This window comes from Physeter macrocephalus, chromosome 4 (assembly GCF_002837175.3).
Source record: "Physeter macrocephalus isolate SW-GA chromosome 4, ASM283717v5, whole genome shotgun sequence".
Classification (NCBI taxonomy): domain Eukaryota; kingdom Metazoa; phylum Chordata; class Mammalia; order Artiodactyla; family Physeteridae; genus Physeter; species Physeter macrocephalus.
This window is the reverse complement of record NC_041217.1, coordinates 137180031-137201547: the sequence shown is the minus strand read 5'-3', so window position 1 is coordinate 137201547 and position 21517 is coordinate 137180031. Positions and strand designations below refer to the sequence as shown.

General features: G+C 37.9%; 1 protein-coding gene across 1 annotated transcript in view; it reads left to right on the top strand.

Annotated features, from left to right (window-relative positions):
- Positions 1–21517, top strand: part of USP24 (ubiquitin specific peptidase 24) — a 159433-nt gene that overhangs the window by 33154 nt on the left and 104762 nt on the right. Inside the window, exons 2-5 of the mRNA XM_024119918.3 lie at positions 8820–8985; positions 10313–10380; positions 14139–14282; positions 14958–15080. Coding sequence (XP_023975686.1) covers positions 8820–8985; positions 10313–10380; positions 14139–14282; positions 14958–15080 — 501 coding nt within the window. The remainder of the gene's footprint in view (positions 1–8819; positions 8986–10312; positions 10381–14138; positions 14283–14957; positions 15081–21517) is intronic.

Here is a 21517-nt window from a genome sequence, read left to right as displayed (position 1 = left end):
TTTTTGATTTCTTCAGTGATCTCTTGGTTCTTTAGTAACGTATTGTTTAGCCTCCATGTGTTTGTGTTTTTTATGTTTTTTTCCCTGTAATTGATTTCTAATCTCATAGAGTTGTGGTCAGAAAAGGTGCTTGATATGATTTCAGTTTTGTTAAATTTACTGAGGCTTGATTTGTGACCCAAGATGTGATCTATCCTGGAGAATGTTCCATGTGCACTTGAGAAGAAAGTGTAATCTGCTGTTTTGGCATGCAGTGTCCTATAAATATCAGTTAAATCTTTCTTGTCTGTTGTGTTATTTAACGTTCGTGTTTCCTTATTAATTTTCTGTTTGGATGATCTGTCCATTCGTGTAAGTGAGGTGTTAAAGTCCCCCACTATTATTGTGTTACTGTCGATTTCCTCTTTTATAGCTATTAGCAGTTGACTTGTGTATTGAGGTGCTCCTATGTTGGGTGCATACATATTTATAGTTGTTATCTTCTTCTTGGATTTATCCCTTGATCATTATGTAGTGTCCTTCCTTGTCTCTTGTAACATTCTTTATTTTAAAGTCTATTTTTTCTGATACGAGTATTGCTACTCCAGCTTTCTTTTGATTTCCATTTGCATGGAATATCTTTTTCCATGCCCTCACTTTCAATCTCTGTGTGTCCCTAGGTCAGAAGTGTGTCTCTTGTAGACAGCATATATATGGGTCTTGTTTTTGTATCCATTCAGCGAGCCTGTATCTTTTGGTTGGAGCATTTAATCCATTCATGTTTAAAGTAATTATTGATATGTATGTTCCTATTACCATTTTCTTAATTGTTATGGGTTTGTTTTTGTAGGTCGTTTTCTTCCACTTAGAGAAGTTCCTTTAGCATTTGTTGTAGAGCTGGTTTGGTGATGCTGAATTCTCTTAGCTTTTGCTTGTCTGTAAAGCTTTTGATTTCTCCGTTTAATCTGAATGAGATCCTTGCCGGGTAGAGTAATGTTGGTTGTAGGTTCTTCCCTTTCATCACTTTAAATATATCCTGCCACCCCCTTCTGGCTGAGAATCAGCTGTTAACCTTTCGGGAATTCCCTTGTATGTTATTTGTTGCTTTCCCTTGCTGCTTGTAATATTTTTTCTTTGTATTTAATTTTTGATAGTTTGATTAATATGGGTATTGGCGTGTTTCTTCCTGGATTTATCCTGTATGGGATTCTCTGTGCTTCCTGGACTTGGTTGACTATTTCCTTTCTCATATTAGGGAAGTTTTCAACTCTAATCTCTTCAAATATTTTCTCAGACCCTTTCTTTTTCTTTTTTTCTTCTGGGACCCCTATAATGCGAATGTTGCTGCGTTTCTTGCTGGATTTATCCTGTATGGGATTCTCTGTGCTTCCTGGACTTTGTTGACTATTTCCTTTCTCATATTAGGGAAGTTTTCAACTCTAATCTCTTCAAATATTTTCTCAGACCCTTTCTTTTTCTTTTTTTCTTCTGGGACCCCTATAATGCGAATGTTGCTGCGTTTAATTTTGTTCCCGAGGCCTCTGAGACTCTCCTCAATTCTTTTCATTCTTTTTTCTTTATTCTGCTCTGTGGCAGTTATTTCCACTATTTTGTCTTCCAGGTCACTTACCGTTCTTCTGCCTCAGTTATTCTGCTATTGATTCCTTCTAGAGAATTTTAAATTTCATTTACTGTGTTGTTCATCATTGTTTGCTCTTTAGTTCTTCTAGGTCCTTGTTAAATGTTTCTTGTATTTTCTCCATTCTATTTCCAAGATTTTGGATCATCTTTACTATCATTATTCTGAATTCTTTTTCACGTAGACTCCCTATTGCCTCTTCATTTGTTTGGTCTGATGGGCTTTTACCTTGCTCTTTCATCTGCTGCATATTTCTCTGTCTTCTCATTTTATTTTACTTACTGTGTTTGGGGTCTCCTTTTCTTATGCTGCAGGTTTGTAGTTCCCGTTGTTTATGGTGTCTGCCCCCAGTGGGTGTGGTTGGTTCAGTTGCTTGTGAAGCCTTCCTGGTGGAGGGGACTGGTGTTCCCTGTGTTCTGCTGGGTGGGGCTGGATCTTGTCTTTCTGATGGGAAGGACTGCGTCTGGTGGTGTGTTTTGGGGTGTCTGTGAACTTAGTATGATTTTAGGCAGCCTCTCTGCTAATGGGTGGGGTTGTGTTCCTATTTTGCTAGTTGTTTGGCATGGGGCATCCAGCACTGGAGCTTGCTGGCCGTTGGGTGCAGCTGGGTCTTAGTGTTGAGATGGAGGTCTCTGGGAGAGCTCTCGCCAATTGATACTACGTGGGGCTGGGAGGTCTCTGGTGGTCCAATGTCCTGGAGTCAGCTCTCCCACCTCTGGGGCTCAGGCTGTACACCCAGCTGGAGCAGCAAGACCCTATCAGCCACTTGGCTCAGAAGAAAAGAAAGAAAAATAATAATAATAAACTTTAAAAATAATAAATTAAAAAAAATAAAATTTAATAAATAATAAAATAAATAAATTTTTTTAAAAAAGAAGAGAGCAACCAAACCAATAAACAAATCTACCAGTCATAAAAAGCACTAAAAACTAAACTAAGATAAACATAAACATCAGAAACAAATCAGTCGCAGACAGCAAACCCCAAGTCTACAGTTGCTCCCAGAGTCCACCGCCTCCATTTTGGGAACATTTGTTCAGGTATTCAGGTATTCCACAGATGCAGGGTTCATCAAGTTGATTGCGGGGATTTAATCCACTGCTCCTGAGGCTACACAGAAAAATTTCCCTTTCTCTTCTTTGTTTGCACAGCTCCTGGGGTTCAGCTTTGGTTTTGGCCCTGTCTCTGCGTCTAAGTCGCCCTCAGGTGTCTGTTCCCCACCCAGACAGGAGGAGGTTAAAGCAATGGCTGATTATGGCTCTCTTGCTCTCTCAGGCCGCGGAGAGCAAAGGGTATGGTAGTCGTAATTGGAATGCAGGGCAAGCCTGCAGCGGCAGAGGCATGACATTGCAACAGCGTGAGGCATGCCTTGTGTTCTCCCAGGGAAGTTGTCCGTGGATCTTGGGACCCTGACAGTGGCGTGCTGCACAGGCTCCCCGGGGCAATGGGGTGTGGATAGTGACCTGTGCTTGCACACAGGATTCTTGGTGGCAGCAGCAGCAGTGTTAGCGTTTCATGCTTGTATCTGTTTCCTGAGCTGATAGCCGCACCTTGGGCCCGTCTCTGGAGCTCTCTTAGGCAGTACTCTGCCTTCTGTGGGCACAGAAGGGGAAGGAATCCCCTCTCCTCATGCACCCCGAAACAATGGCCTCTTGCCTCTTCGGCAGCTCCAGACATTTCCCGGACTCCCTCCCAGCTAGCCGTGGTGCACTAGCCCCCTTCAGGCTGTGTTCACGCAGCCAACCCCAGTCCTCTCCCTGGGATCTGACCTCCGAAGCCCGAGGCTCAGCTCCCAGCCCCCGCCCGCCCCGGCGGGTGAGCAGACAAGCCTCTCGGGCTGGTGAGTGCTGGTCGGCAGCGATCCTCTGTGCGGGAATCTCTCCGCTTTGCCCTCTGCACCCTGTTGCTGCGCTCTCCTCCGTGACTCCGAAGCTTCCCCCCTCCGCCACCCTAAGTCTCTGCCCGCGAAGGGGCTCCTAGTGTGTGGGAACCTTTCCTCCTTCACAGCTCCCTCCCACTGGTGCAGGTCCTGTCCCTATTCTTTTGTCTCTACTTTTTCTTTTTTTTTTTTTGCCCTACCCAGGTATGTGGGGATTTTCTTGCCTTTGGGGAAGTCTGAGGTCTTCTGCCAGCGTTCAGTAGGTGTTCTGTAGGAGATGTTACACATGTAGATGTATTTTTCATGTATTTGTGGGCAGGAAGGTGGTCTCCATGTCTTACTCCTCTGCCATCTTGAAGGTCCCCCTGTCACCTTTCACTTTTATGTTATAAAGATATGCCTTCTTTCCTTCAACCTCATGAAGCAACCTGCGTTAGCTTCAAACTTCTTCTGCAGCTTCCTCATCTCTCTCAGCCTTCACAGAATTGAAGAGAGTTAGGGCTTTGCACTAGGTTAGACTTTGGCTTAAGGGAATGTTGTGGCTGGTTTGATCTTCCACCCAGACCACTAAAACTTTCTCCATACAGCAATAAGCCTGTTTTGCTTTCTTATCATTTGTTTGTTCTGTAGAGTAGCACTTTTAATTTCTTTCAAGAACTTTTCCTTTGCATTCACAACTTAGCTAACAGTTTGGTGCAAGACACCTAGCTAGCTTTTGGCCTGTCTCGGCTTTCATCATGCCTTCCTCACTAAGCTTAATCATTTCTAGCTTTTGATTTAAAGTGAGAGACGTGCTACTTACTCTTCCTTTCACTTGAACACGTGGAGGCCATTGTAGGGCTATTAATTGGCTTAATTTTAATACTGTTGTGTCTCAGGAAGTAGGGAGACCTGAGGAAGGGAGAGAGACTGGAATCAGCCGGTTGGTGGAGTGGTCAGAACACATACATTTATTGATTAAGTTTGCTTTGTTATACAGACACAATTCTTGGTGCCCCAAAACAATTAAAATAGTAACATCTAAGATCACTTATCACAGATCACCATAACAAATGTAATAATAATGAGAAAGTTTGAAATATGGTGAGAATTACCAAAATGCAATGCATAGACATGAAGTGAGCAAAGGCTGTTGGAAAAAGTGTTGATAGACTTGCTGGATGCAGGGTTGCCACAAACCTTCAATTAGTAAAAAATGCAACATCTGCGAAGCACAGCAAAGCAAAGCACTGTAAATCAAGGTATGCCTGTATTCTGTTTGTTACTAATATAGCCACTCCACCACCTTTACGTGTGCATGATATATCTTTTTCTACCCTTTTATTTCAACCTCTTTATGTCTTTTAATCTAAAGGGTATCTGTTGTAGACAGTTGGATCACTTTTTAAAAATTCATTCTGCAAACCTCTGCCTTTTGGTTAGAGCATTTAGTCCATTTTCATTCTGTATGTTGCTGATAGTTATAATTTAATATAATTATTTGATAAAACAAGATTTACATCTGCCATCTTGCTATTTGTCTTCTGTTTTATGCCTTTTAATCCTCTAATCCTCCATTACGCCTCTGTTTTGTATTAAGTATATTTTCCAGTGTACAATTTTAATTCCCTTGTTTTTTCTTTCACCGTGTAATTTTTAAAGTTATTTTATTAGTGGTTGCCCTGTAGATTACAATTAACATCCTGATCTATAGCATTGTAATTCGAATTAATACCAACTTAATTTCAGTAGTGTACAAAACATTCTTCCAATATAATTCTGTTCTCCACCACCACCACCCCCCCGCCGCCTTTTGTGCTATTATTATCATATGGGTCACATCTGTATTCATTATAAGCCCATTAACATGGTTTTGTAATTATTGCTTTGTGCATCTTTTAAATCAGATAGGAAAAGAAATACTGCATTAATACTGTCTTTAATAACAATGATGAGAGGCCATGGAGATGATGAGAATGAGGTTAATTCCACATTTGTGAATTTTTAAGAAAAAAATCTGTAAAAAAAATAAAGCTTTTACTGGAAAAATATTTATTAAAACGTCAGTGTGATTAATTTATAAGTGGTGAAATTAACAGTGGGTTTTATTTTTTACTGTTCATGTTTTCTACAATGAACATGTATTACTTATTTGGTAATTTAAGACAAAAACAAAGGTATTTAGAAACCAAATTATGTTACCAAGTGGAATGGGATTCTTAAGTAAAACATACTAAGTATAATTTACCTCTTTTATTTTTACCACTATAGCTGAGTCCCTACCTCTCTAATTCATTAGGTTCTTCAAAAATCTGTTTTTATATATTTGTTTTACTAAATTATTTTAATTTTGAAATAATTCCAAGTTTACAAAAACGTTGCAAGAATAGCGCAAAACTATTTTTGCAACTTTTCTGTAAATCTCAAATTATTTATATAACCTTTATATAAATTTGAAATTTTTATATAAACTTTATTCAGGTTCTTCAAATGTTAACATTTTATCACATTCTCTTTATTCTTCTTTTTTTCTCTAAATATGAATATCCATGTATGTATAACGTGCATGTGTATGTAAAAGTATGTGTGTGTTTTGTTGTTGTTTTCTCTGAAATGTTTGAGAATAAATTAAAGACATGATATCCCTTTACCCTTAAATACTTCAGTGTGTATTTCTTACAAATGAGGATATTCTCTTATGTAACCTCAGTATATTATCAAAATCGGGAAATTAACATTGATCCAGTACTAAAATCCTTTGAAGCCAAGAAGTAAAATTACACAAATAAAAATTCCTGGTTCAAGATCTAATCCAGGATCCCATGCTGCATTTAGTTGTTATGTCTGTCCAGTCTTCCTCAATCTTTCATGACTTTGACATTTTTGAAGAATACAGGCTGGTTATTTTTTAGGTTGTTCCTCATTTTGGGTTTCCTCATGACTAGAGACGGTATGCATTTTTGGCAGGACTGTCACAGAAATGATGTTGTGCCCTTTACAGTGCGTCCATTCAGGAGGCACACGATGTTTGTGTCATTACTGATGATGTTAAAGGTCTCCCCCCACCCCCATCCAAGGAAGCTCTTAGCTTTGGGCAGGTTTTGTTTGTCGGCTTCTAAACAATAGCGATTTATTTCTCATGGTTCTTGAGGTTGGAAGTCCAAGATCAGGGTACCAGCATGGTTGCATTCTAGTGAGGGTCCTCCTCTGGGTCACAGGCTGCCGTCTTCTCGTTGTGTGGAGAGCAGAGAGTGGATGCAGGCTCTCCTGTGACTCTCACAAGGGCAATAATCCCATTTGGAGGCTCTTGGTTTTCATAGCTGCTAAGTACATTTAATGATCTCATACATGATTTGATCTATTAACTTCCTGTAGAAATTAATGGTAGATATTTCATAGTAATGACATATTCCCATCATCCAACTGAATTCTGTTTTTATATGCCTTAATTCTACTTTGATCCTAGTTTCATAAATTAAGCATTTAACAAGTGTACAATTTTGAGACTATCCTAAAATCTTTACATTTTGATTCTCCTCAGTTCCTTTAAGTAAAGTGGTTTATTTACAGAACTTATTAATTAAAAATATTTCTGAAAGTATTGTGTTTAAAAACTGAATTATCCCCAAACATTATGACTCTAAATTTACTTCATCCACCACCCCTCACTCTTCACCCCCAATTATATCGTCTTCTACTCCATTTTAAATGTTTATTACCTTCTTGTTTTTTTGTCTTATTTTCATCCCAATTTAGCCATGAACCTGAAAAATAATGTGTTGTATTCCTTTAGATATCATTCATGTGGGGTTGAAAATTGTTTTTCAGTGTGTTTTTAAATCATTTCTGCTTTATATTTATGGTCTTTTCCTTCATTGAGGCTAAAGGTGAATTTTTTTAATGGAACGGTTTTATTTTGTAATGATCAAATTATAGAGTGGATGGTGAAAATGGTTAGGTTTTCAAGGGAGCCAGGTGTTAGGCCATTTGGGAGGAGGGGTGCCATTTGATTTATAACAGATTATTATAGAGAGAACTGATTGAAAGTTTGGCAGTTACCCCACTGATAGTTGAAACTTTGCATGAATTATTTTTCTATTTAAAAATAAGTTTTAAATACCTAATTTGTGTTAGGCACTAGGTTTTAGAGGTACAGAAGTGGTCAGAAACAGTCCTTGTCCTCATGGCTCGCTTGGTCTAGTGGGGGCAAACAGAATAAATCACAAATAAGTGTAAAATTATATCTGTGAGTTGTGTTATGAAGGAGAAGTTCAGGATGGTAGGGGTATAAAATAATTAAAGGAATTTGACAATGTTTAGAAGTTCTGGAAAGGTTTTTCTCTGAAAGAGTTTAGAGGGTTTAAGAGTTAAGTGGGTTAAAGAGGGCAGAAGGCTGAGTTCAGGAATAGCGGTGTCCCTGTGGAGATGGACAGAAGTAGATGGATTTGAGAGAAATATAGGAGGTCTGATCACTCAGTCTTAGGGGTAGAGATGGGAGAATAGGGTTTTAAGAATGTGTCTTGATTTCTGGCTGTGCTGCCAGATGAATGTGGTGCCATTCACTGAGCAGAGAGAAGAGAGCCTAGCCCTGAGGTTTGAGAAACTCCCGTGTTTGATGGCTAGGAAGGGGAGGATGTACCAGAAGAGGAGACAGAAGGAACTTGTACAGACCCCAGAGGAGAACAGGGAAGCATGTTATCCTGGGAGGTAAGGGGAGGGAATCTAGCATACCAGGAAGAGGAAGCAGGCAGAAGGTCAGATATTCCTGAAAAGTAAGATAAGGACTGAAACATGTCCACTGGATTGAATGATGCAGCATTCAGTGTGGTGACCTTAACAATTGCCACTTTGGGAGAGCATGAGAAAAGGGGCTGTAGGTGAAGGTAGATTTGCTATTTATAACAAGAGATTAAGAGAGTTCATTTTTGAAGAATGAGATGAGCTCACCTTCTGAGAGAGTTGGGATGCCACATTGATAAAAGCTGAGAATATTTCAGATAGTCTTGGTGAAAGATGTGATTACGAGAAAGAAATGTGGAATCCACAATCTTGGAATTAATGGCTACCAGTGATTAAGGATCTGCTTTGTGTTAAATTTTTTAAGTAGTCACTAATTATGTGTGTGTGTGTGTGTGTGTGTGTGTGTGTGTGTGTGTGTGTCTGTGTTTTCTCAAGAGGGAGAAAAAAGTGGCCTGAAAAGAGCTACTTGGAGTTGCCACTGGAGAAGGCTTGAGGGGAATTAGTGTTCTCATTAGAACAAGAAAGTAAAGATGGAAGAAATATATGGATAAAATTATGTGTGTGTGTGTGTGTGTGTTTTAAACCATAATCCCTCTTTGTCAGAAGAATGATGAAAACGGAAACTGCTCAGGGGAAGGAATTGAATTCCCTACAACAAATTTATATGAACTGGAAAGCCGCGTTTTGACAGATCACTGGTCCATACCTTACAAGCGGGAAGAGTCATTAGGCAAATGCCTGTTGGCGTCTACCTACCTAGCAAGACTTGGTAAGTTCATACCTCAGGACACAGGAGTTTTCGTTTTGGGGGGGGTTTTTTGATAGGAGCCCTGACTTTAATCTTAGCTCCTGTCGTTGGCCATCTGTATTATCTTAGATCATTTACTCTCTTAGTCTTTGTTTATCCCCTGTGGAGTAAAAGCGTTGAATTAAATCAGCTATTTTCTTCTAGCTCCAATAGAGTGTGAGAGTCTTTAAAATATAATTGAAAAGCCTTATGGAAATTGAAATTAACTTTTCCACAGAAACTTGGAGCACTTTAGATTAAGGCTTAATGCAGTGGCTTTTTTTTTTTTTAAAGAAAAGAAAGTAATGTTTATTTAATAGTTTATGCTTATTAAGTTCTTGGCACTGTCTTAAGTGCTTTACAGATATCAAACGAACAGAATAATAAAATATCACTAGGTTGGAGAATAAGTATCAACATAAGGAAGCATCTAATTATAAATATATTAAAGAGAGAATAATAATTTATTTTTCATATTGAATTCATTTGTAAAATAAGATGAATTGGGCCAATGTTTTGCAAATTTTTTTTCTCATTAAAAGTGCATAGTTTACCATTGTGATTAAATACAAGGCACATCAAAAGGAAATATTTTGACTAGCTTCCATGGTGCGTTTATGACTGGCTTCTCAGCAGCAGCATTTATTGAGTGCCTGAGAGGATGCAGGTATTATGCTAAGCGGTAGGACTGAAAAAAGAAAATGTGCTCGACAGTGTCTCCATTGATAAGCAAAATCTGTCATTGAGTTTTTCTTTTAAGTGTATTCCGAAGGATAATTTTACAGTGGATTCATTCATTCATTTAACAAGTATTTATCACTTACTCTATGCCAGGCACAATTCTGTGCATTTTATTGCACAGAGTTCAGTTTGTTTTGGGGAAGAGAGTGATTTTTGCATTTATTGAGAATATTTGTGTTTTTAAAAGAGATGTTTAGGAAAACAATAATGGCTAATAAGTAGCTGCTGGTGGTGTTCTATTAGCTATTTAGTCAGATCATTGAAAGTTATTCTGATACGGAAACATAAGTTCAACCATTTCAGTTCTAATTAGTATTTACGTATTATACTATTAATAAATATATATTAATAATAAATATAAATTGATATAGTATGCTATTAATAATTTAATACTGTTACTTTCTCAACCTATTACTTTATCAGAATGTATGTCTTCTGCTTTTAATAATTCCTTAAGAATCAAGGTTTCTATAATAATTTCCATATGTATGAACTTGGAATGATATATATGATTTCTGCAACTACCTAAAATCTAAATAAGGCATATTGTTTCATTTATTTTACAAAGGTCTTTCTGAGTCTGATGAGAATTGTAAAAGATTTATGGATAGGTGTATGCCTGAAGCATTTAAAAAGGTAAGAAAAATGTGCTGTGCTGATTTTTTTTTTGGTGGGGGTGAAGGTGAACAGGCTTTTTGCTTTAGTTTTAGTTTTTTAATATGTGAGCCCAGTTTAAGAATCCTGTACAACTGAGGAATGCTCAAAAATGAAAAAAGTAGCCCTGAATATGGGGCTCAGAAATGATTTATTTCTTCTATATTTAATTGTTTGCATGTCTTTGGTCGAATATAGCTTTTACTTCCTTCTATTTAACTGCGAAAGAATAGGTTAAGACTTACACTAGGAAATTAGACATCTTACTAAACTAAGGATTGTGGCACTTAGAAAGATAATATTTATTTATCAAAATATAGGCCATTTTGTACTTACTATTCTACTGAGACAGAAGCAGACGTTTAAACTATAGAAAGTTTAACTGGATTGAGTATTGTATCTGGCAAAATGGCATGTGGATGGCAGCATCTCTGTTGGAGCTAGACTGATATGCTTTCCCCCATTCTGGTCACATCTCTTATAAAGCAATTTTTCTTAACAGTGAGAATAGAAGATCACAGGACTTGTGTTTCTGAAAGCAGTCTAACTCAGCATGGTTCCCTTTTCAGGACCTGAGTCCTGAATCCTCCAAGAGCAGGGACGATGTCCCAGGCACTGTTGTTTTCCCCAGCATATAGCCAGTGCCTAGTGCAGAGAAAGAGCTCAGTAAATCTTTGTTGAATGAATAAATGAGTCTCCTGCTGTCTCATGCTTCTGGGTTTTGACATCCATTTTTTGTCTCATATGCAAGCAAGTTACTACAACTACAGATGGATGAAGTTTGTATTTATTATAAAACCCAGTAAAATAAACTTCATTTGCAAACTATTATTCCCATCTGCGTCTTGACAGACAGAATCTCCCTTGATTCAAGACTGAAGACAGAACAAAATTAATTTTAGGAACAAAAATAGCTTCATCTTTGAAAAAAGGCAGAAATCTTTTAAAATTGTCATTTGGGCAGGGATTATAGAGAATCAAGATTTTTCTTCATTTTGGATGAATTCATCTACCATTTTGTAGTTTTAACTTTTAAGAATTTTGTTAAGAATTATAGTAACTTTTTAAAACAATACCAGCACTTTTATAATGTAACATATTGTGACACCTATCATAAAGTATGCATAAATTTGCAGAGAAAGAAAATTCAAGTTTATTCAGAGTCATGGAAAAGGGTTTATTCGTGTAAGGAAGGGATCTTTAGGTTGACGATCTTCAGATTCAGAGAGCCCTGGGTCAAGTCAGTCCAGCAGCAAGTTGCATATTTGGAGTATAATACTCTAACTCTGTACAGAGATGCTTCAGAGGTCTGTTTTATTTTATGCCCTCAGCTGTTTGTAATAGTATAATAAATGGTCAAGTGGTTGTTGGAGGTTTTTTTCCTATAAAACTATGAGCACAAAGGTACCTTGCATTATGTTTAATGTCATTCAGTTCTTACAGTTTAGGGCTATTAAAAAGATTTCTCTAAACTAGATAGAAGGGCTACAGAATTCTGTATGCCTTTAGACTTGTGTTTCCTGGTATGATGACTCTCTCCCTACCTTCCCTGGGCTTTTCTCACAAGCTGCCCTTTTTTAAAAAAAAAAAGAAGTAAGAGTACAAATAATAAGCAATTGTGTGAATAAGGTGCACAAAAGGAGCTTTATTGTAATTTCTGCTTTCTTCACCTTTCACCTTCAGGCCAGCCTGGATTCTTTTTTTTTTTTTTTGGCTGCGTTGGGTCTTTGTTGCTGCACGTGGGTTTTCTCTAGTTGCGGCGAGCAAGGGCTACTCTTCATTGTGGTATGCAGGCTTCTCGTTACAGTGGCTTCTCCTGTTGTGGAGCACGGGCTCTAGAGGCGCGTGGACTTCAGTAGTTGTGGCATCCGAGCTCAGTAGTTGTGGCTTGTGGGCTCTAGAGCTCAGGCTCAGTAGTTGTGGCACATGGGCTTAGTTGCTCCGCAGCATGTAGGACCTTCCCAGACCAGGGCTCGAACCCATGTCCCCTGTGTTGGCAGGCAGATTCCTAACCACTGCACCACCAGGGAAGTCCCCTGGATTCTTTTACTAGTATATTCAGGCAGGGAAAAACATCCACGTCTGGCCATAGTGCACAGTTATGTTTAAACTTTGTGTGCCTCTTCCTCACACGGTGCTGCCTGTCTTGCCCCACCTCATCTGGAAGGTAGATAGAACTCCATTTTCAAAGTAAAAACTGAACATATGAGATGACAACAGAGGGAGTGGTGCTTAGTCCACATAAATTTTATTGTTGTCACATGAAGCTTCTTAAATCTTAATCTCTGCTTTATTATCTAATTTTTAAGCATAGGAAGAATATATAGGCAGGCAAAAGAATTCTTGCAAAAAATAGCAAAAAATAGTAACTAATTGCCTTATATAGAATCAGTCTTATGATTATTGTTCATTTGAGCAAATAGTGCAGCTAATTGCTATAGAGAAAGTCTGGAACTGAGGTTTTCCTCTGCAGCTAAAGAAGTTTGGGCTCTTTCAGGGTCTTAACCCTCTCGTTAAGGGGTTCTCAGTATGGTTAAGGTGAAATTTTTATAGCACAGTATTTTCCCTCTGAAGGGAAATCTTACAAAAACATGAAACCACTGTACCAATTTGCCATTATTTTATTAAGTGGAATCCTTTCATTTTCCCATTCCCTGTTTCTGCAGTTGTTCCTGAATTAGACTTCCCCAAGGACTTAGAAGGTCAAAGATTGGGGAAATCCAAAGAAGATGATTTTAGATTCTTCTGTGTGCCTTTTCCTTCCTTTTTAACAAATCTAAGCTGCTATCTGAGTATAAGATGCACCATTTTTGATATTTAAGAAAAATAGCTGCAAAGTAAACAATGTTACAGTGCTATTTTAGCTTTGCTTAAACTTTTTTTAAAAACTGAATATTTCTTTTATACATACCAGAAAGGAAAATAAAAGCAAAATAAATTGACAAGGTGTTTCTAAAATTTTTTTCACATTCAGGGCCCTGCTGCCATCTGGTCAACAGGTGGGAAGATGCAGTTCTGTTTCTGAGATATAAATAATATGAAAAGAATGTGCATGTTCAAATCATGAGATTTCTTAGATTCCAGGAATGTTGATTAATAACGACAGCCAAAATATATTAATAATAAAACCTCTCTAATACTTTACATTCATTATGCCTTTTGATACTTGTAACGTCTGTGTGAATTGGGTAGGAATTATCCCTCTTTTGAGATGAGAGAACTGAGTCTCTGGGAACTCTGGTAAATTTGTTCAAGACCACACAGCTAGAAAATAGTAGTACCGGAATTGATCTCAGGTTCTTTCTTGTTGTTCACCACTTGACCTCCCCTAGTAATATTGAAAAGTAGAAAACAAACATTTTCTTTTAAACAAACTGTTTTATTTATTTATCTATTTGGACACCCTGCGTGGCTTGTGGGATTTTAGTTCCCTGACGAGGGATTGAACCCAGGCCCTCGACAGTGAGAGCGCAGAATCCTAACCACTGAACCACCAGGGAATCCCCCAAACTGTCTTAATATAAGGGAATTAAAGTTCAAAAAAACAAAACTAAGTGTTGATTGTGAAATAAGTGAATAAGTAGATGGACTACAGCTATGGGTCTTTTAAAGCAAGTCATCTGCATAAAAATAAGTATTATGGTAATAATCTCTTCATTAGTGAAGACTGAACTGATAACTGTAGATGTCTTTTCTTTCTTTTCAACTAAGACTCTAAAGTGCCCTTTATGTTTTTATAGCTGCTGACATCAAGTGCTGTTCACAAGTGGGGTACTGAAATTCATGAAGGGATCTACAACATGTTGATGCTATTAATAGAACTGGCTGCAGAGAGAATAAAACAAGATCCAATTCCCACTGGTCTGCTGGCTGTGCTTACAATGGTACAGTATGTCTAAAATGAAGTACTTTGTGTTTTGCTTTTGTTTAAAAATACCTACTGCCTTCTGACTTGTAATTAATAGAGTGATCATGATATTATCATTAAAGATATTAACTTGACTGTTCTTGCTTTTTATTTTAACAGCAGAACAACCATTCTGTGTTTTCAGTTTTAAAGAAATACCTTTCTAATTTTAAGCTTTCTCAGCTTTTAGAATGATTAGATAGCTTTCCTTTATGTCTCCCTGATTATTCGAATCACAAATACTGTCACATAGGGTGTTGATGTAGTTTGGTTTCTGGGCTTTTCCCCCGACTAGTAGCAGTAGCTGCACGAGGAAGGGGCGCTCATGTTTTCCCTCCTAACTTCTGTCTTCACTGCCTTGTTGCCCATCTCTACTTGCGGCAGCCCTAGGACATCTGGAGCATTGGCATCACCATGCCTGGGATCAGACCTCCCGTCCTGTACCCCCTTCTCTTTCCCCACAGCAAACATTGAACAGGAGAGCACCACTTTGTTCCTCAGCACTGGCTAAGGAATATGTTTTGTTGGGATACTTGAAAGATTCCATTAATGAGAGAGTCCAAGACTATATTTTTATCTTCTTTTCTAATGCTAATATGTGTTGCTATAGAAGTAGATAATAATAATGCTTCTCTGCTCTCTTTGAATCTAGGCTTTCAATCCTGATAATGAATACCATTTTAAAAACAGAATGAAAGTATCTCAAAGGAATTGGGCAGAAGTGTTTGGAGAGGGAAATATGTTTGCTGTTTCACCTGTATCTACTTTCCAAAAGGTAAACATAGTTTTGTTTCATCCTTTTATAGATAAATGTATTGAAAAAGATTTTCTGTGCTAGAAAAAATGACAATTTACATGGAAGGATTAAAACAACGTATGAAAAATGACAAATACTCCATATGGTTCATAAAATTTCTTAACATTTTTTTCAGCTATTGCATATTTTTCCATAGCTGTTAATTAACATCATGAAGAACTTTAGAGATTTGAAATAATGTTTGGTGAAATGAGAAATGACTGCATGACATGAAAAGTGCCCTATTTATTGAATTACCAGAACCCCAGTTTAATGAGTGTCCCAATTTCTTAGAGATGTTTGAGAAGCTAGAGCATTTGAAATCATTTGAAATGACTAATTATTCCCAGAAAATAAAATCTAGTAGTTAATCTCATGTATAATTTTCTTTAAACTCCGTCAGCTTTAAAGCTTTTGTCTTTTTCTAAGCACAGACCAACATCCTCATTTTATATTTAAAGGCGTATGAAGTGCCAATAACATTATACCCACAAGGAGTACATAATTCCGACAATTTGTTGATCAAACACTGTTTGGTTTTTGAGAGACATTTGAAAGAAGTCAATGTAGTAGATAGAAAACTTGTCCATTGATTTATCTAGAAGGCAGGGGTTCAGTTCAGCAATCATTTATTGAACATTTGCTGTGTGTCTGGCATTATTCTAGGTTTTGGAGATATAAATAAATAGTTCCTGCCCTTAGTATAAAGAGTAATAAGACATGGCATCTAACTTACAGCATAGTGGAGGAAATAGGAAAAAAAAAATCACAGTATAACAAACAGTAGGTGCAATTATAATAATAAGTACTATGTATGGAATAAGGGGAAGGAGTTGCCACCTCAGAAGGTCAGGCAATACTCTAGAGAGGAAATGAGAGCTGAGTGGAAAGTACTGTGAGTATATCCTGTGGAATTTAGTCCCCACAACAGCTCTGTGAGTTACGTACTATTTTTACCCCCATTTTGTAGATGAGAAACTGAGGCACACAGAGGTTAAGTACTTGCCCAAGTTCACAAACCTGTTTATAGAGGGGACCTATGCAATCTAGTGCCATAGTCTGCATTCTTTATATGCAGTCTTGCCTCCCAAAATACTAAAATCTTATCTTCAGGTATGTTGTGAAGATTAAGTTACAAATGTATATAAAAACACTGAACACAGTGGTTCACTTTAGTAAGTACTCAGAAAAAGTTCTTTTTCTCCTCCTCCCAATTTACATATACAACAATGGAGACCCAGAAATGTTGTCTCTTAATTTCTTCTCATTACCACAAAAGGAATTATCTCTCCTGCAAATGCCCTAGATCCCCTCTTCTTTCCTCTTGCCTTCTCAAGCATTTTATGCCTTAGCATTTCTATTCTTTCTTTGGTACCCTCAATTTTTTCCCCTTTATCAGATTATTCCCATTGTGTATAACAGAGTCTAGTATTTTCCCATCTTTAAAAATTCTGCCTTGGATACCACTTCCATCTCTAGCTTCAGCATTATTCTCTATCCCCCTTCACAACCAACCAGATGAAAGATTCCATATCCTTCCCTCTCAGTTACTCTTTTAGTAGTTAGTCTAAAATTTTAACTTATTAATTAAACAAAACCTAAATTTCATCAGTAACTTTAACCTCCTCTGAGGAGTACTTGAAAACCTTAGACTGTTTCGTGTACTCACTCCTCACCTGACTCATTATCCTTTTGGCTTTATTGTTCATTGTCTTAGTCCTCTCCTGTATTGTTTTATCCCCTCAAATAGGTACAGTCATCATTACCTTATACAGTGTTTTGACTCAGCCCTATTTATATGCTATCTCTTTGTGTACCATTCCTTCTGTATTTCAGACCTTCCATTGGGATGATTTTTCTTCTTCCTGGAGTGCATCCGGTACAGTGTCCTTTCATAAGGGGTCCATTGGGAGTTGAGTCTTTGTTTTTGATGGCTTAAACTTGACTTTATTTCCTATTCCTTGAAGAACATTTTCACTGGGTTTTAAATCCTAGATTGACATACATTTTTCTGTCAAAATATCAAAGCTATCATTTCAGTGTCTTCTGGCTTTTTTTTTTTTTTTTTAATTTATTTTTGGCTGCTTTGATTCTTTGTTGCTGTGCGCAGCTTTCTCTAGTTGCAGCGAGCGGGAGCTACTCTTCGTTGCGGTGCGCCGGGCTTCTCATTGCGGTGGCTTCTCTTGTTGCTGAGCACAGGCTGTAGGTGTGCAGGCTTCAGTAGTTGTGGCTCGTGGGCTCTAGAGCGCAGGCTCAGTAGTTGTGGCCCACGGGCTTAGTTGCTCTGCAGCATGTGGGATCTTCCCGGACCAGGGCTCGAACCCGTGTCCCCTGCCTTGGCAGGAGGATTCTTAACCACTGTGCCACCAGGGAAGCCCTGTCTTCTGGCTGTGAGTATTGTTATTGAAAGTTGATTGTTGGTCTGACTGTTGTTCCTTTGTAAGAAGTCTTTCTTTTCTTCATGGCTATTTTATTTCTTTTTGATAGTTGGCAATTTGACTCTCACTGCAATTAACTGAGGTATTCTTTTTGTTTATTTTGCTTCAGATCATTGAATTTTTGAATCTAAGGATTTATATCTTGTAGCAATTCTGGAAAATTCTCAACCATTACCTTTGTAAATATTGCCTCTCCCCATTAGTCTCGCTTCCTCTAGAACTTTGATTGGATACATGTTGGACCTTCTCATTCTGTTCTTTTTCTTTTTCTTTTTTTTTAATTTGGCTGCACCGGGTCTTAATTGCTGCACATGGGATCTTTGTTGCAGCATGTGGGATCTTTAGTTGCAGCATGTGAATTCTTAGTTGTGGCATATGGGCTCTAGTTCCCTGGCCAGGGATCGAACCTGGGCCCCTTTTCTTTAAACTCCGTCAGCTTTAAAGCTTTTGTCTTTTTCTAAGCACAGACCAACATCCTCATTTTATATTTAAAGGCGTATGAAGTGCCAATAACATTATACCCACAAGGAGTACATAATTCCGACAATTTGTTGATCAAACACTGTTTGGTTTTTGAGAGACATTTGAAAGAAGTCAATGTAGTAGATAGAAAACTTGTCCATTGATTTATCTAGAAGGCAGGGGTTCAGTTCAGCAATCATTTATTGAACATTTGCTGTGTGTCTGGCATTATTCTAGGTTTTGGAGATATAAATAAATAGTTCCTGCCCTTAGTATAAAGAGTAATAAGACATGGCATCTAACTTACAGCATAGTGGAGGAAATAGGAAAAAAAAAAATCACAGTATAACAAACAGTAGGTGCAATTATAATAATAAGTACTATGTATGGAATAAGGGGAAGGAGTTGCCACCTCAGAAGGTCAGGCAATACTCTAGAGAGGAAATGAGAGCTGAGTGGAAAGTACTGTGAGTATATCCTGTGGAATTTAGTCCCCACAACAGCTCTGTGAGTTACGTACTATTTTTACCCCCATTTTGTAGATGAGAAACTGAGGCACACAGAGGTTAAGTACTTGCCCAAGTTCACAAACCTGTTTATAGAGGGGACCTATGCAATCTAGTGCCATAGTCTGCATTCTTTATATGCAGTCTTGCCTCCCAAAATACTAAAATCTTATCTTCAGGTATGTTGTGAAGATTAAGTTACAAATGTATATAAAAACACTGAACACAGTGGTTCACTTTAGTAAGTACTCAGAAAAAGTTCTTTTTCTCCTCCTCCCAATTTACATATACAACAATGGAGACCCAGAAATGTTGTCTCTTAATTTCTTCTCATTACCACAAAAGGAATTATCTCTCCTGCAAATGCCCTAGATCCCCTCTTCTTTCCTCTTGCCTTCTCAAGCATTTTATGCCTTAGCATTTCTATTCTTTCTTTGGTACCCTCAATTTTTTCCCCTTTATCAGATTATTCCCATTGTGTATAACAGAGTCTAGTATTTTCCCATCTTTAAAAATTCTGCCTTGGATACCACTTCCATCTCTAGCTTCAGCATTATTCTCTATCCCCCTTCACAACCAACCAGATGAAAGATTCCATATCCTTCCCTCTCAGTTACTCTTTTAGTAGTTAGTCTAAAATTTTAACTTATTAATTAAACAAAACCTAAATTTCATCAGTAACTTTAACCTCCTCTGAGGAGTACTTGAAAACCTTAGACTGTTTCGTGTACTCACTCCTCACCTGACTCATTATCCTTTTGGCTTTATTGTTCATTGTCTTAGTCCTCTCCTGTATTGTTTTATCCCCTCAAATAGGTACAGTCATCATTACCTTATACAGTGTTTTGACTCAGCCCTATTTATATGCTATCTCTTTGTGTACCATTCCTTCTGTATTTCAGACCTTCCATTGGGATGATTTTTCTTCTTCCTGGAGTGCATCCGGTACAGTGTCCTTTCATAAGGGGTCCATTGGGAGTTGAGTCTTTGTTTTTGATGGCTTAAACTTGACTTTATTTCCTATTCCTTGAAGAACATTTTCACTGGGTTTTAAATCCTAGATTGACATACATTTTTCTGTCAAAATATCAAAGCTATCATTTCAGTGTCTTCTGGCTTTTTTTTTTTTTTTTAATTTATTTTTGGCTGCTTTGATTCTTTGTTGCTGTGCGCAGCTTTCTCTAGTTGCAGCGAGCGGGAGCTACTCTTCGTTGCGGTGCGCCGGGCTTCTCATTGCGGTGGCTTCTCTTGTTGCTGAGCACAGGCTGTAGGTGTGCAGGCTTCAGTAGTTGTGGCTCGTGGGCTCTAGAGCGCAGGCTCAGTAGTTGTGGCCCACGGGCTTAGTTGCTCTGCAGCATGTGGGATCTTCCCGGACCAGGGCTCGAACCCGTGTCCCCTGCCTTGGCAGGAGGATTCTTAACCACTGTGCCACCAGGGAAGCCCTGTCTTCTGGCTGTGAGTATTGTTATTGAAAGTTGATTGTTGGTCTGACTGTTGTTCCTTTGTAAGAAGTCTTTCTTTTCTTCATGGCTATTTTATTTCTTTTTGATAGTTGGCAATTTGACTCTCACTGCAATTAACTGAGGTATTCTTTTTGTTTATTTTGCTTCAGATCATTGAATTTTTGAATCTAAGGATTTATATCTTGTAGCAATTCTGGAAAATTCTCAACCATTACCTTTGTAAATATTGCCTCTCCCCATTAGTCTCGCTTCCTCTAGAACTTTGATTGGATACATGTTGGACCTTCTCATTCTGTTCTTTTTCTTTTTCTTTTTTTTTAATTTGGCTGCACCGGGTCTTAATTGCTGCACATGGGATCTTTGTTGCAGCATGTGGGATCTTTAGTTGCAGCATGTGAATTCTTAGTTGTGGCATATGGGCTCTAGTTCCCTGGCCAGGGATCGAACCTGGGCCCCTTGGATTGGGAGTGTGGAGCCTTAGCCACTGGACCACCAGGGAAGTCCCTCTCATTCTGTTCTTATGTCCCTTATTCTCTTTCATATTCTCCATCTTTCTGTCTTCTTGTACTGCATTTCTGATAACATTTTTTCAGATTTGTGGTCCAGTTCACTAATTTTTTTTCTATTTGTATCCTATAGCCTATTTAACCTATTCATTAAGTCTTTAATTTCATTTATTATAGTTCTCATTTCTATAAATTCTCATTGGTTCGTTTTTGACTCTGCTTATTTTGTATTATCTCACGTTCTTGACTAACATTTTCAATCTTCTCCTTGTTTAATGCTTAACTTATATGTTTAGTGCTTAACTTATAAGCATGTCTGATATCTAAAAGCTGGTCTGATTCTGCCAGCTTTTACTCAGTTGTTTTGTTTATGTATGTATGTGTATAGAAAAACATTTTTATACGTATTTTTTTGTTTTCCTGTGAACTTATGTTTCTTGGAATTTAATCTAAGAAGATTTTTTGAGGCCTGAGTTGAAAGTTCTTTCCTCCAAAAAAGATTTACTTCTTCCAGATGCCTGGGGATACTACGATTTGGGAATAAATTCTCAGCTTAAGGTTTTTCAGACCATAAAGGCAGTGTGAATTGGAGCAGCAAAACCATGTGAGGGCAATTTTGTGGTTATAAATTCCTGGAGAATTTTTTTCTTCTCACAATTCAGTACCACAGTCAAGGTAGGCAGGCTTCCTTGTTGTTTCCCTTCCACAGGTAAGTTTATTTCAGTTCATCTTACACTCAGGATGTAGCCCTTTGGGTTCTTGATTTATGTGACAAACTCTTCTTAGTCTCTGAGCCCTGTCTTGGCTACGTGTCCTGCTTCTCAGCCACTGTAAGGCTGTGAAAATGGAAGCTAGAGGTCTCCAGAGTTCCACAGATGCCTACAGCATGAAAGCTGGCCTCACAGTTTGCTTACCTCACAGGATTTCTGCTTTCTCTTTTTTTAAAACTTCTGAGCTCTTTGTGTCAACTTAGCTATATATATGTATGTATATATATATGTATGTATATATATATATATACGTATATATATATATATATAT